General features: G+C 47.0%; 1 protein-coding gene and 1 long non-coding RNA gene across 7 annotated transcripts in view; one reads left to right on the top strand and one right to left on the bottom strand.

Moving 5' to 3' along the window:
* The window catches only part of LOC306916647, a 571,903-nt gene that overhangs the window by 170,706 nt on the left and 383,962 nt on the right, over positions 1-17,235 (bottom strand). The window lies entirely within an intron of this gene.
* The window catches only part of LOC306916639 (chloride anion exchanger-like), an 82,043-nt gene that overhangs the window by 36,045 nt on the left and 28,763 nt on the right, over positions 1-17,235 (top strand). For all 6 annotated transcript variants that reach the window (XM_079494611.1, XM_079494608.1, XM_079494609.1 and 3 more), the window contains 4 exons: positions 8,205-8,412; positions 10,213-10,352; positions 15,321-15,431; positions 15,815-15,978. In XM_079494611.1, coding sequence (XP_079350737.1) covers positions 8,282-8,412; positions 10,213-10,352; positions 15,321-15,431; positions 15,815-15,978 — 546 coding nt within the window. In that variant the 5' untranslated portion in view covers positions 8,205-8,281. The remainder of the gene's footprint in view (positions 1-8,204; positions 8,413-10,212; positions 10,353-15,320; positions 15,432-15,814; positions 15,979-17,235) is intronic.

Genomic DNA, 17,235 nt, shown 5'->3' with positions numbered 1-17,235 from the left:
TATGAACAATTTACTATAAGCCCCCCATTTAGACCTGATGTCGAAATTTAACAAAATGTCTTCTAAATCATGACAATTTCTGAAAAACCTCATGTTTCTATATCAGTGGTGCTCAATATTTCATGTCAAGGACCCCAAAAATTATCTGTATTTGGCCGCAGCCCCCCATCTGAAAATATGTTGTTCCAGGGAACCCCCCCAGAAGCAAAGATTTGACTTAAAAACATTCACTCTGAAATAATATATATTCAATGATTTGCGCCTCATTTTCACGATAAAAAAAATAAATAGCAGCTCCAAGCTCGTAGCGCGGCACCCGGTGCCGCGCTACGAGCTTGTAGATCTGCTATTTTTCAATAGCTAAAGTATATCATAATGCTTAAAACACCAAAAGGCGTTAAGAATGGGTTAAGCCCATAGCACACCAGTCACAACAAAACAGTTTTAAGGAATTTTAATGTCACACCAATGCAACTCCTCGCAACAAAACAGTTTTAAGGAATGTTACTATCGTTACTTTGGAGATTGTGATTATTATTTTCAAAACATACATTAACCACTCCAGCCCTATATACATTTCGGCCATTTTGTTGCACTGTGAGATTGTAGATCTGATATTTTCAACAAAAAAAAAATTATACATTTACATTTGAAACCCTGTGAAAATAGACATTCTGCCTATAATGAGTATACTTTCTACTTGTGGTACTTCAAGTAGATTTTGATACCAGCTAGTATACTTTAGTTTAGCTACTCAAGTAAATAAAGTATTGCTACTTTTACTGTTTTAGCTATTGAAAAATAGCAGATCTACAAGCTCATAGCGCGGCACCGAGTGCCACGCTACGAGCTTGTAGGTCTGCTATTTTTGAAAAATCGTAAAAATGTGGCGCAAATCTTTGAATATATATTCTTTCAGAACGAACGTTTTTAACTCAAATCTTTGCTTCTGGGGGGGGGGGGGGGGGTTGTTCCCTGGAACAACATATTTTCAGATGGGGGTCGGCGGCCAAATACAGATATTTCTGGGGGGTCCTTGACATGAAATAGTTTGAGCACCGCTGACACAGAAACATCAGTGTATATTCGTACGTCTCTAAATGTTTTGATGAATTGAAAAAGGTGGGCCCTATTGTAAATGCTATGTGTAATGCTTTATGGTGCTGCTTACAGTTGACAGTTTTTGTATTGAGTTGTACTTGAAATGTACTGTAATTCTGCAAACTGTTAATAAATCAATCAATCAGTCAATCAATACGGTTTTTCATAAAACTGTCATTTTGTAGAATCTGTTCTTATGTCTAAATGGTTAAAGTAAAACAATAAAACTCCCACCTACCTACTGTAATGTACAGTAAGTATCCTCCCCATCCTGTAAATTCACAATATCATTCCGCATGCCGCTGCGAGGGGGCGGAAAGCCCTCGCTAAAGAAGAAAAAAAAAGAAAAAAGTAAAGTTTCCCATCGGTGCCGGATGGTTATCAGTTAAGAACAATGGTCAAGGATAAGGCCAGGCGTACACACATGTACGCAGCCCTCGCTATGTCTGCCTTCGCCAAGAACTAACATCATATTGGCTGTTAACCCATTCACACCTGCAGGACCATTCTACAAAATGTCTCTCTAAAATAAGTCATGACAGTTTTCAGAAAAATCCCATGTTTTGTTTGTGTCAGTGGTTCTCAAACTATTTCATGTCAAGGACCCCCCCCCCCCCCCCCCCCAGAAATTATACTGTATGTATTTGGCCGCCGACCCCCATCTGAACATACGTATGTTGTTCCAGATTTGAGTTAAAAATGTTCTCTCTGAAAGAATATATATTCAAAGATTTTCGCCACACTTTAACGATTTTGCAAAAATAGCAGACCTACAAGCTCGTAGCGCGCGCTACGAGCTTGTAGATCTGCTATTTTTCAATAGCTAAAGAAGTATAACACATAATCCTTTAAAACACCAAAAGGAGTTCCCGTCCCTGCCGGGTTAATAATTACAGTCGTGATAAGGAAGGCCTCGTGGAGCGAGATGGGATCATTCTCCACGCTCACACTTCATCTCCGGAGGCTCGGCGGCGCGCACCTTGGATGAACACTCTTTGAAAAGGGGAACCTTTTTTGGTGTTTTGTTGTTGTGTTTCTCTACCCTCCACCCCAGAAACTGGATAAGATACGCTGGATCTGAGAGAGAGTCACTTTACTTTGAGGTATTTGTGTGTGTGTGTGTGTGTGTGTGTGTGTGTGTGTGTGTGTGTGTGTGTGTGTGTGTGTGTGTGTGTGTGTGTGTGTGTGTGTGTGTGTGTGTGTGTGTGTGTGTGTGTGTGTGTGTGTGTGCGCGACACTGTCACAATGTGAGGTGAAATTGTACTTAAGTAAGTGAAAGGTTTTTTGAGGTGTAGTCGTAGCTACTTCTGTGGCTCCAAAACTTAGCTCAAATAAATCGACGCGGTGACGGGTGATACCGGTGGGCCGCGACCGTAGGGGGCCGCGACCGTAGGGGGCCGCGACCGTAGGGGGCCGCTCAAATTGACAGGCAGGCAAAGTGAGTGACAAATAAACCCTCTTCTATCTTGAATCCTTTTGCCAGCATCATTCTTGTGAGAGCAACAAAGGGTTGTGTAGTTGTCTGTTGGTTTGTATCATTTATGTTCTGTAAAAGTGGTGGTATTAGGGCTTGTTTGTGTGTGTGTGTGTGCCTCGACGGAGCGGGCGGTAGAGTTTCTGCTATCTGCCTCGCTGGTTGTGGTGGGCCGGTCTGGGACAAATTCGTGTGAAAATGACCGGGCCGGATTTTTGTCCCAGTCCAGCCTGGTAGACGGGTGACGGGTGACGGGTGCTGTCCTGTGTGTCCCAGTCCAGCCTGGGTGACGGGTGACGGTGCTGTCCTGTGTGTCCCAGTCCAGCCTGGTAGAGGGTGACGGTGCTGTCCTGTGTGTCCCAGTCCAGCCTGGTAGAGGGTGACGGTGCTGTCCTGTGTGTCTACAGTCCAGCCTGGTAGAGGGTGACGGTGCTGTCCTGTGTGTCCCAGTCCAGCCTGGTAGAGGGTGACGGTGCTGTCCTGTGTGTCTACAGTCCAGCCTGGTAGAGGGTGACGGTGCTGTCCTGTGTGTCCCAGTCCAGCCTGGTAGAGGGTGACGGGTGCTGTCCTGTGTGTCCCAGTCCAGCCTGGTAGAGGGTGACGGTGCTGTCCTGTGTGTCCCAGTCCAGCCTGGTGACGGGTGACGGGTGCTGTCCTGTGTGTCCCAGTCCAGCCTGGTGACGGGTGACGGTGCTGTCCTGTGTGTCCCAGTCCAGCCTGGTGACGGGTGACGGGTGCTGTCCTGTGTGTCCCAGTCCAGCCTGGTAGAGGGTGACAGGGGCTGTCCTGTGTGTCTACAGTCCCAGTCCAGCCTGGTAGAGGGTGACAGGGGCTGTCCTGTGTGTCTACAGTCCCAGTCCAGCCTGGTAGAGGGTGACAGGTGCTGTCCTGTGTGTCCCAGTCCAGCCTGGTAGAGGGTGACGGGTGCTGTCCTGTGTGTCCCAGTCCAGCCTGGGTGACGGGTGACGGGTGACGGTGCTGTCCTGTGTGTCTACATGGTGACGGGTGACGGTGCTGTCCTGTGTGTCTACCTGGTAGAGGGTGACGGTGCTGTCCTGTGTGTCTACATGGTAGAGGGTGACGGTGCTGTCCTGTGTGTCTACATGGTAGAGGGTGACGGGTGCTGTCCTGTGTGTCTACATGGTAGAGGGTGACGGTGCTGTCCTGTGTGTCTACATGGTAGAGGGTGACGGTGCTGTCCTGTGTGTCTACATGGTAGAGGGTGACGGGTGCTGTCCTGTGTGTCTACATGGTAGAGGGTGACGGTGCTGTCCTGTGTGTCCCATGGTAGAGGGTGACGGGTGCTGTCCTGTGTGTCCCATGGTAGAGGATGACGGGTGACGTCCTGTGTGTCTACATGGTAGAGGGTGACGGGTGACGTCCTGTGTGTCTACATGGTAGAGGGTGACGGTGCTGTCCTGTGTGTCTACATGGTAGAGGGTGACGGGTGCTGTCCTGTGTGTCTACATGGTAGAGGGTGACGGGTGCTGTCCTGTGTGTCTACATGGTAGAGGGTGACGGTGCTGTCCTGTGTGACTACATGGTAGAGGGTGACGGTGCTGTCCTGTGTGTCTACATGGTAGAGGGTGACGGGTGCTGTCCTGTGTGTCTACATGGTAGAGGGTGACGGTGTTGTCCTGTGTGTCTACATGGTAGAGGGTGACGGGTGTTGTCCTGTGTGACTACATGGTAGAGGGTGACGGGTGCTGTCCTGTGTGTCTACATGGTAGAGGGTGACGGTGCTGTCCTGTGTGTCTACATGGTAGAGGGTGACGGGTGTTGTCCTGTGTGACTACATGGTAGAGGGTGACGGGTGACGGGTGCTGTCCTGTGTGTCTACATGGTGACGGGTGACGGTGCTGTCCTGTGTGACTACATGGTAGAGGGTGACGGGTGACGGTGCTGTCCTGTGTGTCTACATGGTGACGGGTGACGGTGCTGTCCTGTGTGACTACATGGTAGAGGGTGACGGGTGCTGTCCTGTGTGTCTACATGGTAGAGGGTGACGGGTGCTGTCCTGTGTGTCTACATGGTAGAGGGTGACGGGTGACGGGTGCTGTCCTGTGTGTCTACATGGTAGAGGGTGACGGTGCTGTCCTGTGTGTCTACATGGTAGAGGGTGACGGGTGTTGTCCTGTGTGACTACATGGTAGAGGGTGACGGGTGACGGGTGCTGTCCTGTGTGTCTACATGGTGACGGGTGACGGTGCTGTCCTGTGTGACTACATGGTAGAGGGTGACGGGTGACGGTGCTGTCCTGTGTGTCTACATGGTGACGGGTGACGGTGCTGTCCTGTGTGACTACATGGTAGAGGGTGACGGGTGCTGTCCTGTGTGTCTACATGGTAGAGGGTGACGGTGCTGTCCTGTGTGTCTACATGGTAGAGGGTGACGGGTGCTGTCCTGTGTGTCTACATGGTAGAGGGTGACGGGTGACGGGTGCTGTCCTGTGTGTCTACATGGTGACGGGTGACGGTGCTGTCCTGTGTGACTACATGGTAGAGGGTGACGGGTGACGGTGCTGTCCTGTGTGTCTACATGGTGACGGGTGACGGTGCTGTCCTGTGTGACTACATGGTAGAGGGTGACGGGTGCTGTCCTGTGTGTCTACATGGTAGAGGGTGACGGGTGACGGGTGCTGTCCTGTGTGTCTACATGGTAGAGGGTGACGGTGCTGTCCTGTGTGTCTACATGGTAGAGGGTGACGGGTGCTGTCCTGTGTGTCTACATGGTAGAGGGTGACGGGTGCTGTCCTGTGTGTCTACATGGTAGAGGGTGACGGGTGCTGTCCTGTGTGTCTACATGGTAGAGGGTGACGGTGCTGTCCTGTGTGTCTACATGGTAGAGGGTGACGGTGCTGTCCTGTGTGTCTACATGGTAGAGGGTGACGGTGCTGTCCTGTGTGTCTACATGGTAGAGGGTGACGGGTGCTGTCCTGTGTGTCTACATGGTAGAGGGTGACGGTGCTGTCCTGTGTGTCTACATGGTAGAGGGTGACGGTGCTGTCCTGTGTGTCTACATGGTAGAGGGTGACGGGTGCTGTCCTGTGTGTCTACATGGTAGAGGGTGACGGGTGCTGTCCTGTGTGTCTACATGGTAGAGGGTGACGGTGCTGTCCTGTGTGTCTACATGGTAGAGGGTGACGGTGCTGTCCTGTGTGTCTACATGGTAGAGGGTGACGGTGCTGTCCTGTGTGTCTACATGGGCAACCGGTGCCCCCCCCTGGGGGGTCACATGCAGACCCCACCTCACCTTTTCGATACTTTTTGTGTGACATTAGAATTGATTGATTGAATAGTTTATTGAACACAAATGTAAAAACAGCAACAGAGTATATACAGTATACAGAGTACAGTATATACAGTCAAACACTCAGTCCAAAATGGATAGCACTATTGTTGTTTCCATTCAGGACCTATGCAATCAATTCATAGACATGACATGAAGAATAACGACAAGATTCAATATCATCAATAGCAACATAAAATCTAAATAATTTCAGGAAAAAATAAAAAAAACTACATGTCGTAGCACGGCACCGAGTGCAGCGCTACGAGCTCGTAGATCTGCTATTTTTGAAAAATTGCGAAAATGTGTCACAAAGTTGGAATATATATTCTTTCAACGTTTTTAACTCATATCTTTGCTTCGGGGGGGGGGGGGGGGTCCCTGGAACAACATGTTTTCAGATGGGAGTTGGCGGCCAAATACAGATAGTTTTTTTGTAGAAGCCATTTTTTTAAATAATCGGCCTCAGGTCTAAATGGGTTAAAATATATAATGACAAAGTCGGGCATTAATGTTCAAGAAAACAGTTTAAATACAGACATAAGAGGTTTCTGCCCGGCAGCAGGTGGCAGTGCTGCTCAACCCGCGGCCCGCGGGCCACACGCTGCTCAGTGCTGCTCAACCCGCGGCCCGCGGGCCACACGCTGCTCAGTGCTGCTCAACCCGCGGCCCGCGGGCCACACGCTGCTCAGTGCTGCTCAACCCGCGGCCCGCGGGCCACACGCTGCTCAGTGCTGCTCAACCCGCGGCCCGCGGGCCACACGCTGCTCAGTGCTGCTCAACCCGCGGCCCGCGGGCCACACGCTGCTCAGTGCTGCTCAACCCGCGGCCCGCGGGCCACACGCTGCTCAGTGCTGCTCAACCCGCGGCCCGCGGGCCACACGCTGCTCAGTGCTGCTCAACCCGCGGCCCGCGGGCCACACGCGGCCCCAGCCTAATGTACCTGCGGTCCGTCATGGTCACACCAATAGAAATATCATGAGTTATTTTCATTGTTTTGAACCAGATTGTAGGTATAGTAGTGTTTGTTCCATGAGGGGACAGTGATGTTGCCTGATGATGTCAGCTGAGTATTAACTACATATTTAGTCACCTGTGATAATCTGTTCATTATAATATGTGACCAGATTTGACTGAGAGGCTGCCATCGCGCAAATTATATCTTTTCACCAGAGGAGAAAAACCTTATTTTTTTATTTTTATTTTCCAAAATGAGTTAATAGCACAGGCAGACTCTTCACATACTAGAGCATGTCTGAAATAAGTGTCAGAGCTGAAATCGACATGTAAATATGAAATAAATGCTTAAACATGTAGCTAGGTGTAATGTTAGAGACCACAGAAGTGAACCTTTCAAGCCTGTTTTCTCAACTCGCTGTTTCTCTGCAAGACATTACTCTATAAGCCATATATCCAAAACTGGTGGGTCAAACTGAACAACCAATATGTCAATTTGAAGCTATGATTCATTGCTTTCATATGACATGAAAAAACGAAAATTCAAAAAAATCCAATGGCAGTCCCTCAGTCAAATTTAGTCACATATATGTTCTCTTCACAATTTTGTGAATGAAGACTTATTTTAACTTCATCATTAATCACAATGTTTTTGTTCATTGAGGTTTTGTCCTTATAGATGGATTTTTTGAGTGGTGCAACCACTCCCTTACGGAGCTATGTGGGTGGGTGGGTGGGTGGGTGGCTGGGTGGGTCTGAGCACAAGAACAGAATGGTTGTTTTTCACCACCTGTGCGCAACCTAATCACACACACAAACACACACGCACATATTAACTGTATATATGATGATTGCGGGTGTCCCAGTACAGTGACAGTACAGTACAGTACAGTACAGTACAGTACAGTACAGTACAGTACAGTACAGTACAGCACAGCACAGCACAGCACAGCACAGCAGAGGGTACAGTAGAGGGACCCCCACACGGTAACTCTGTCATTTTACTCTGTTTCCTATACTTTTAGACTAGTCATGTAGTCTGTTACAAAATACATTTGTGACGTTTTTAGCTTGCGACCTTTGGACTTTTGGAATTTTGCTGAGTGGCCCCTGAGCCATCTTTGTAGCCCTGGTATATATGCAATGTGGCCCCCGTGCGTGCGTGCGTGCGTGCGTGCGTGCGTGCGTGCGTGCGTGCGTGCGGGGGGGGGGGGGGGGGGGGGGGGTGGGGGCGGTCCAGAGCTGTGGTCATCTGGGCTGATGTGGTTAGCGGACGGCCAGGCCAGGAAGCAGACCTGGGCCTTTTGTAGTGTGTTCTATTAAAGGTCTGTTCAAAGACGACGCGTGAGCCTTAATTCTAACGTAATAAATGGTCCTTATGTAGCACACAGAGAGAGAGAGAGAGAGAGGACCACATCGGTCGGTCAGCGGTCCAGGAAGGAGGTCGACGACATCGCGACGATGCTACGACCCTCGGCCCGGCAGTACGTGGTGGCGCGGCCCGTCTACTCCGAAGACGCCTTCGCCCAAGAGCACGAGAAGATCTACCGCCAGCGCAAGACCCCGCTGGACCACCTCCGGCTGTTCTTCACGTAAGTAAGACCCCGCTGGACCACCTCCGGCTGTTCTTCACGTAAGTAAGACCCCGCTGGACCACCTCCGGCTGTTCTTCACGTAAGTAAGACCCCGCTGGACCACCTCCGGCTGTTCTTCACGTAAGTAAGACCCCGCTGGACCACCTCCGGCTGTTCTTCACGTAAGTAAGACCCCGCTGGACCACCTCCGGCTGTTCTTCACGTAAGACCCCGAGTTTACAGTTTGTGAATTGTATTATATGATGAACTTTTATCAAGTGTTAAGATGTAATTTCTCCCCGTTTGGAGAGAGGGTACGTCAATTGTAAAAAATGTTGGCATTTTGTTTGGGTCTTCAATATCTCTGTCTGCTGGAAGAAACCACCTAACTCCAAAATGTTCAGCTCAAGTGGAGTTAGTCCTATGTGCAGCTTTGAGGGTTTGTGTAAACACAAACATTGTGTAAACCCATTTAGGCCTGACCTCAAAATTGAAAAAAAAAATCTTCTAAATCCTCCAGTTTTCTGAAATAAATATTTTCACGATTTTTCAAAAATAGCAGATCTACAAGCTCATAGCGCGCCACTCGGTGGCGCGCTATGAGCTTGTAGATCTGCTGTTTTCAATAGCTAAAGCATAACATAATGCTTGAAACACCAAAAGGGGTTCCCGCCCAGAATGGGTTAAACACAAACATTGAAGACAAAAGTGAGGGACGCAAATTGTGATTGGCCGGATGAGATGATGTATGATGATAAGAGCGCCCCTCACTTCACTAAGGTGTGATTTGTTTTTAACCAACGCACAGATGTAAATGGCACTGATTCATATAAACAAAGGTGGCTAAACGGGTGGAGTTAGCTGGTTTGGCAGTTGAGGATCCAATGGAGTTAGGAGGTTTTAACCGAAGCACTTTTTACTACTGTTCATTGGTTCAATACTTTTTTTAAGCAACACACACAGACGTAAAGGGTGTTCAATGGCGTTCATTTATGAGAAAGAATATTCAAAAACCTCAAAAATGGAGTTAGGTGGTTTCTTCGGTATTTTGTAAGTCAGCGGTTCCCAAACGTCTTGATGCAAACGAGATGAGATGAGACGTTTGCCCGGGACACAAGCCAGTGACAGCAGATCTACAATCTCACAACGTGCCGCTTCGAGCCACGTTGTGAGCTTGTAGATCTGCTATACGCTTATCCGTAGACGGGTCGCGGGGGCAACAGCTCCACCAGAGGGACCCTCTCCAAAGCAACATTATAGTGACTTCCTCCTGGGGGATCCCGAGACGTTCCAAGGCCAGTGAGTCGATGTGTTTCCTCCAACTTGGCCTTGGTCTGCCTCGAGAGGCATCCTAACCAGATGTCCCGGGGTCTCCTCCCAGTGGGACGTGCCTCGAGGACCTCCCTAGGGAGACGCTCGAGAGGCATCCTAACCAGATGCCCCGGGGTCTCCTCCCAGTGGGACGTGCCTCGAGGACCTCCCTAGGGAGACACTCGAGAGGCATCCTAACCAGATGTCCCGAACCACCTAACGGCCGGGCTCCACCGGGCGCGTCAGCGTCGCGTCTCCGTCACCGTCAGGGAATGTTCCCTTTTTAATCAATGAAGGGTGGCTCCACTGCCCGCGTTGACGGAGACGCGACGCGTGCATTAAAATTGAACCGGTGCGTTTTTTGACGCGACGCGACGGAGACGCAACGCGTCCGGTGGAGCCCTGGCGTAAGCTGGCTCCTTTCCAGGCGAAGGAGCAAGCGGGCTAAAAGAAACATTGATGTAAACCATATATTTATTGATGTTTGTTCAACTTGTTTCTCCTCAGATGTAACTCCAAGCGGGCGAAAAACGCCGCCCTCTCTCTCCTGCCCATCATCCAATGGGTGAAGATCTACCAGATCAAAGAGTGGTTGCTAAGCGACATCGTGTCTGGAGTCAGTACGGGGCTGGTGGCCGTCCTGCAAGGTACATAACAATACAATGAAATACAGTAGGCTATACGGTGCTGCGTTGCTACTCGCCCATCGGGCCATGGCTCTCTAGTCGCCTGGTAACGTACTGTGCCCGTGGAACGGGGAACCCGGGTTCGCCTCCCGGCCGTGGCCACAATACCGTACGGGGTGTGGCCGTCCTGCAAGGTACGCTGCGAACGAGCTTTTGTACATCTGCTATTTTTTAACATTTTTGAAAACACATGTTTTCAAGGCATTTGTAGAATCAGCCTCAGGTCTTAATGGTTAGAAACTGAACTAAAGTGGAAATGGAAGAAGAAAATAAATAACACTGGAAAGAAACAAAAGTATCTTATTTGCCAAAAAGATACAATTTAATTAAAACTATTTTAATTTTAAGACCTTTAAAATACTTTACCCTACAAATAGCAGTGACTAAACAGCTGTTTGTGTTTTAATGTTGGATTAGACCAGGGGTTCTCAACCCGTGGGTCGCGACCCCTCGGGGGGTCGCCAAATTATTTTGGGGGGTCCCCAAATTATTTTCCAAAAAAAAAAAGAAAAAAAGAATAATTGCAACTGAATAGCTGGAAAATGGAAATTGAGAGTTCACACAGTACACATAGTGCATGCATAAACTTTCCTTAATGATTATATCTGGTTTCAGTATGTATTTTCTCTATTATTAAGGTTATTGTAGCGGACAATTTGTATTGGGTGTGGGGAGGGGGGGGGGGGCGGGGCGGGGGTCGCGAGACGCGGCCAAAGCATTTCCGGGGGTCCCCGGCCAAAAACGCTGAGAACCCCTGGATTAGATTTTAAATTGAATTTCCACCATATAATCCTACTTATTCTACATGACTTTCCACTCATATTCCCGCGATAACCATGAGGTGTTGAGGCCATGTCATTTCTCACTGTTTTTATGTGCCCGACTCAATCGGGAGCGATTCTCGGGCATAAATGATCGTCTAGTAGTGTGAGTGTATAAAAGATCCAATCGTAATCCCTCCGATCTGCTCGGGCCGCTCACAGCGCGATCGGGATCGGCTGTGAATCGACAAGAATGTTTGATATTTGCTCTTCCCCCGCAGCCCCCCCCCCCTCTCCTCGTCCCTCAGTCCTCTCCACTCCCTCGGGGGCAGAGAATCCGTGGGTGCGCTGCGCCCGAGTTTTTAAACCGTGTAGTGTGTTACTGTGTGCTACATAAAATAATCGGATAAAATAATCGGGCCCGATTATCCTGTAGTGTGTGTGGCGCTATCAGATTTCAGATTGAAAAACACCGGCTAGTGTAAGGCCACCTTTAGGCTCTGTACGACGCCTCCTGTGGGCTTTTCGTGGCTCCTCTTGCGTTGGACGGATGCCATGGGGTACGTTTGGTTGGAGTTCAGTGACTAAATAAACGCCACCCATCCTCCATTACCAGTAACATTATCCTGATCTCTCTGTGTCTACAGCACGCGTCATCTGATCTCTCTGTGTCTACAGCACGCATCATCTGATCTCTCTGTGTCTACAGCACGCATCATCTGATCTCTCTGTGTCTACAGCACGCATCATCTGATCTCTCTGTGTCTACAGCACGCATCATCTGATCTCTCTGTGTCTACAGCACGCATCATCTGATCTTCACTAGTTAACACATTACCAGTAACATTATCCTGATCTCTCTGTGTCTACAGCACGCATCATCTGATCTTCACTAGTTAACACACCACAATGTATCTTAGCCCTTTCTGGGCGGGAACCCCTTTTTGGTGTTTTAAGCATTAATATGTTATACTTTTAGCTATTGAAAAATAGCAGATCTACAAGCTTGTAGAGCGGCACTCTGCTATTTCTTTAAGAATCGTGAAAATGTGGCACAAATCTTTGAATATATATTCTTTCAAATCTTTGCTTCTGGGGAGGGGGGTCCCTGGAACAACATATTTGGGGCTCGGCGGCCAATTACATATGATTTTGGTCTGGCGTACTGCCTGCTCGCCTCTATATATTTAACTCTGTATTTACTTGTTTTCCTCAGGTCTGGCGTACTGCCTGCTAGCTTCTATATATTTAACTCTGTATTTACTTGTTTTCCTCAGGTCTGGCGTACTGCCTGCTAGCCTCTATATATTTAACTCTGTATTTACTTGTTTTCCTCAGGTCTGGCGTACTGCCTGCTCGCCTCTATATATTTAACTCTGTATTTACTTGTTTTCCTCAGGTCTGGCGTACTGCCTGCTAGCTTCTATATATTTAACTCTGTATTTACTTGTTTTCCTCAGGTCTGGCGTACTGCCTGCTAGCCTCTATATATTTAACTCTGTATTTACTTGTTTTCCTCAGGTCTGGCGTACTGCCTGCTCGCCTCTATATATTTAACTCTGTATTTACTTGTTTTCCTCAGGTCTGGCGTACTGCCTGCTCGCCTCTATTTAACTCTGTATTTACTTGTTTTCCTCAGGTCTGGCGTACTGCCTGCTAGCCTCTATATATTTAACTCTGTATTTACTTGTTTTCCTCAGGTCTGGCGTACTGCCTGCTAGCCTCTATATATTTAACTCTGTATTTACTTGTTTTCCTCAGGTCTGGCGTACTGCCTGCTAGCTTCTATATATTTAACTCTGTATTTACTTGTTTTCCTCAGGTCTGGCGTACTGCCTGCTAGCCTCTATATATTTAACTCTGTATTTACTTGTTTTCCTCAGGTCTGGCGTACTGCCTGCTACTGCTAGCCTCTATATATTTAACTCTGTATTTACTTGTTTTCCTCAGGTCTGGCGTACTGCCTGCTCGCCTCTATTTAACTCTGTATTTACTTGTTTTCCTCAGGTCTGGCGTACTGCCTGCTAGCCTCTATTTAACTCTGTATTTACTTGTTTTCCTCAGGTCTGGCGTACTGCCTGCTACTGCTAGCCTCTATATATTTAACTCTGTATTTACTTGTTTTCCTCAGGTCTGGCGTACTGCCTGCTCGCCTCTATTTAACTCTGTATTTACTTGTTTTCCTCAGGTCTGGCGTACTGCCTGCTAGCCTCTATTTAACTCTGTATTTACTTGTTTTCCTCAGGTCTGGCGTACTGCCTGCTCGCCTCTATATATTTAACTCTGTATTTACTTGTTTTCCTCAGGTCTGGCGTACTGCCTGCTAGCCTCTATATATTTAACTCTGTATTTACTTGTTTTCCTCAGGTCTGGCGTACTGTCTGCTCGCCTCTATATATTTAACTCTGTATTTACTTGTTTTCCTCAGGTCTGGCGTACTGCCTGCTCGCCTCTATATATTTAACTCTGTATTTACTTGTTTTCCTCAGGTCTGGCGTACTGCCTGCTCGCCTCTATTTAACTCTGTATTTACTTGTTTTCCTCAGGTCTGGCGTACTGCCTGCTCGCCTCTATATATTTAACTCTGTATTTACTTGTTTTCCTCAGGTCTGGCGTACTGCCTGCTACTGCTAGCCTCTATATATTTAACTCTGTATTTACTTGTTTTCCTCAGGTCTGGCGTACTGCCTGCTAGCCTCTATATATTTAACTCTGTATTTACTTGTTTTCCTCAGGTCTGGCGTACTGTCTGCTCGCCTCTATATTTTTAACTCTGTATTTACTTGTGTTCCTCAGGTCTGGCGTACTGCCTGCTCGCCTCTATATATTTAACTCTGTATTTACTTGTTTTCCTCAGGTCTGGCGTACTGCCTGCTAGCCTCTATATATTTAACTCTGTATTTACTTGTTTTCCTCAGGTCTGGCGTACTGCCTGCTCGCCTCTATATATTTAACTCTGTATTTACTTGTTTTCCTCAGGTCTGGCGTACTGTCTGCTCGCCTCTATATATTTAACTCTGTATTTACTTGTTTTCCTCAGGTCTGGCGTACTGCCTGCTAGCCTCTATATATTTAACTCTGTATTTACTTGTTTTCCTCAGGTCTGGCGTACTGCCTGCTCGCCTCTATATATTTAACTCTGTATTTACTTGTTTTCCTCAGGTCTGGCGTACTGCCTGCTACTGCTAGCCTCTATATATATAACTCTTTTTTTACTTGTTTTCCTCAGGTCTGGCGTACTGCCTGCTCGCCTCTATATATTTAACTCTGTATTTACTTGTTTTCCTCAGGTCTGGCGTACTGCCTGCTCGCCTCTATATATTTAACTCTGTATTTACTTGTTTTCCTCAGGTCTGGCGTACTGCCTGCTCGCCTCTATATATTTAACTCTGTATTTACTTGTTTTCCTCAGGTCTGGCATACTGCCTGCTCGCCTCTATATATTTAACTCTGTATTTACTTGTTTTCCTCAGGTCTGGCGTACTGCCTGCTCGCCTCTATATATTTAACTCTGTATTTACTTGTTTTCCTCAGGTCTGGCGTACTGCCTGCTCGCCTCTATATATTTAACTCTGTATTTACTTGTTTTCCTCAGGTCTGGCGTACTGCCTGCTAGCCTCTATATATTTAACTCTGTATTTACTTGTTTTCCTCAGGTCTGGCGTACTGCCTGCTCGCCTCTATATATTTAACTCTGTATTTACTTGTTTTCCTCAGGTCTGGCGTACTGCCTGCTCGCCTCTATATATTTAACTCTGTATTTACTTGTTTTCCTCAGGTCTGGCGTACTGCCTGCTACTGCTCGCCTCTATATATTTAACTCTGTATTTACTTGTTTTCCTCAGGTCTGGCGTACTGCCTGCTACTGCTAGCCTCTCTATATTTAACTCTGTATTTACTTGTTTTCCTCAGGTCTGGCGTACTGCCTGCTAGCCTCTATATATTTAACTCTGTATTTACTTGTTTTCCTCAGGTCTGGCGTACTGCCTGCTACTGCTCGCCTCTATATATTTAACTCTGTATTTACTTGTTTTCCTCAGGTCTGGCGTACTGCCTGCTACTGCTAGCCTCTCTATATTTAACTCTGTATTTACTTGTTTTCCTCAGGTCTGGCGTACTGCCTGCTAGCCTCTATATATTTAACTCTGTATTTACTTGTTTTCCTCAGGTCTGGCGTACTGCCTGCTCGCCTCCCTGCCGGTCCGTTATGGTCTTTTCTCCGCCTTCTTTCCGGTCGTTGTTTATTTCTTCCTCGGCACGTCCCGACACATCTCAGTGGGTAAGGGCCTGTGTGTGTGTGTGTGTGTGTGTGTGTGTGTGTGTGTGTGTGTGTGTGTGTGTGTGTGTGTGTGTGTGTGTGTGTGTGTGTGTGTGTGTGTGCTATTTCCAGCATGCAACCAAGTGTAAAATGACTTATAGTGGATCTCTTGTCCACTAGTCCCTTCCTAACATTTTAGTCTAGTTTTTATTTGTTGACGAAATTGTCAGTATATTTAGTCTCAGTTTTAGTCATCATATCTTAGTTTTCATTTAGTTTCCATTTAGTTTTTGTCAGTGGAAAAAGGTAGTCGACGAAAAAATGTCGTCGTAGTTTTAGTCGACGAAAACAACACTCTTAAAAAGTTTGTCTCTCTCTCTCTCCCCCTCTCCCCCCCCCCTCAGGTCCGTTCCCCGTCCTGTGCCTAATGATCGGGTCAGTGGTGACCCGGCTGGTTCCAGATACGGGACCCCCTGCGGTGAACATCACGGGGTTCGAGGGCCTGACGCGGGACGAGCAGAGAGTGATAGTGGCCGCCTCGGTCAACTTCCTCACCGGGATCATGCAGGTGACATTAATTAAACACACACACACACACACACACACACAGTGGTGGGAAAAGTACTCAAATGTATTGTTATTAAATTATTGGGGAACTACAGACTCACTCCCAATCTTCCTCCGTAGTCTGAAAACGCACCTCTTTCAGACTCCATCTTAGCCCATAGCACTTGCCCTAGCCTCGACGACCTTACAGGCGTATGCATGCAAAGGTTCAACTTATGTAACTTAGATAGCACTTTATGTAGACTTAGATAGCACTTTATGTAGACTTAGCACTTTAAAGTATACATGCATAGTTTCATTATAGAGATATTCCACTGTTACGTTCTTAGCTTACGCATGTTTCATGATAACTACTATTTATGTATGTGATGTATTGCCATGTGTTTTGTTCTTGCTTAATTTAAGTCTGCTAAATGCCTAAATTGTAAATTGTAATTAAACATTTAAACATTTAGTAAACGTCTGTAAAAGTTATCAATGCTGCAATATAGAAATACTCTGTTACAATAAGTGAAAAGTCCATAATTCAAAATGTAAAAGTGCAAAACTATTTGCATCAAAATGCACTTAAAGCACCAATAGTAAAAGTACCGGTCGGTAGTCATTGTGCAGAATGCCCCATTTCAAAGTACCGGTCGGTAGTCATTGTGCAGAATGCCCCATTTCAAAGTACCGGTCGGTAGTCATTGTGCAGAATGCCCCATTTCAAAGTACCGGTCGGTAGTCATTGTGCAGAATGCCCCATTTCAAGGTACCGGTCGGTAGTCATTGTGCAGAATGCCCCATTTCAAGGTACCGGTCGGTAGTCATTGTGCAGAATGCCCCATTTCAACCGGTCGGTAGTCATTGTGCAGAATGCCCCATTTCAAGTTTTCAAAATGTATAATCATCTTTTGAAAATAGCTTGTAGATCTGCTATTTTCAAATGACCAAAATGTATAGTGGTTAATGCATGTTTTGTAATAATAATCAAAATCTACAAAGTAACTAAAGTTTTCAAATAAGTGTTGTGAAGTAAAAGTACAATATTTGGATCTGAGATGTCGTGGAGTAGAAGTACAAGTACAGACAATTGGAAATACTCAAGTAAAGTACAAATACCTCAGAATTGTACTTAAGTACAGTGCATAAGTAAATGTACTTACAGTTGGAGGCCATCGATATTGTCCTTTTCTTTTTGCTGAGGTTTGCGTGATCTGCGCAAAAGGACAGTTAACCCATTTTGGGCGGGAACCCCTTTTGGTGTTTTAAACATTGT

The sequence above is a fragment of the Electrona antarctica genome (genome assembly GCF_951216825.1).
Source record: "Electrona antarctica genome assembly, chromosome: 23".
NCBI lineage: Eukaryota > Metazoa > Chordata > Actinopteri > Myctophiformes > Myctophidae > Electrona > Electrona antarctica.
This window is presented reverse-complemented; position numbering and strand designations above follow the sequence as displayed.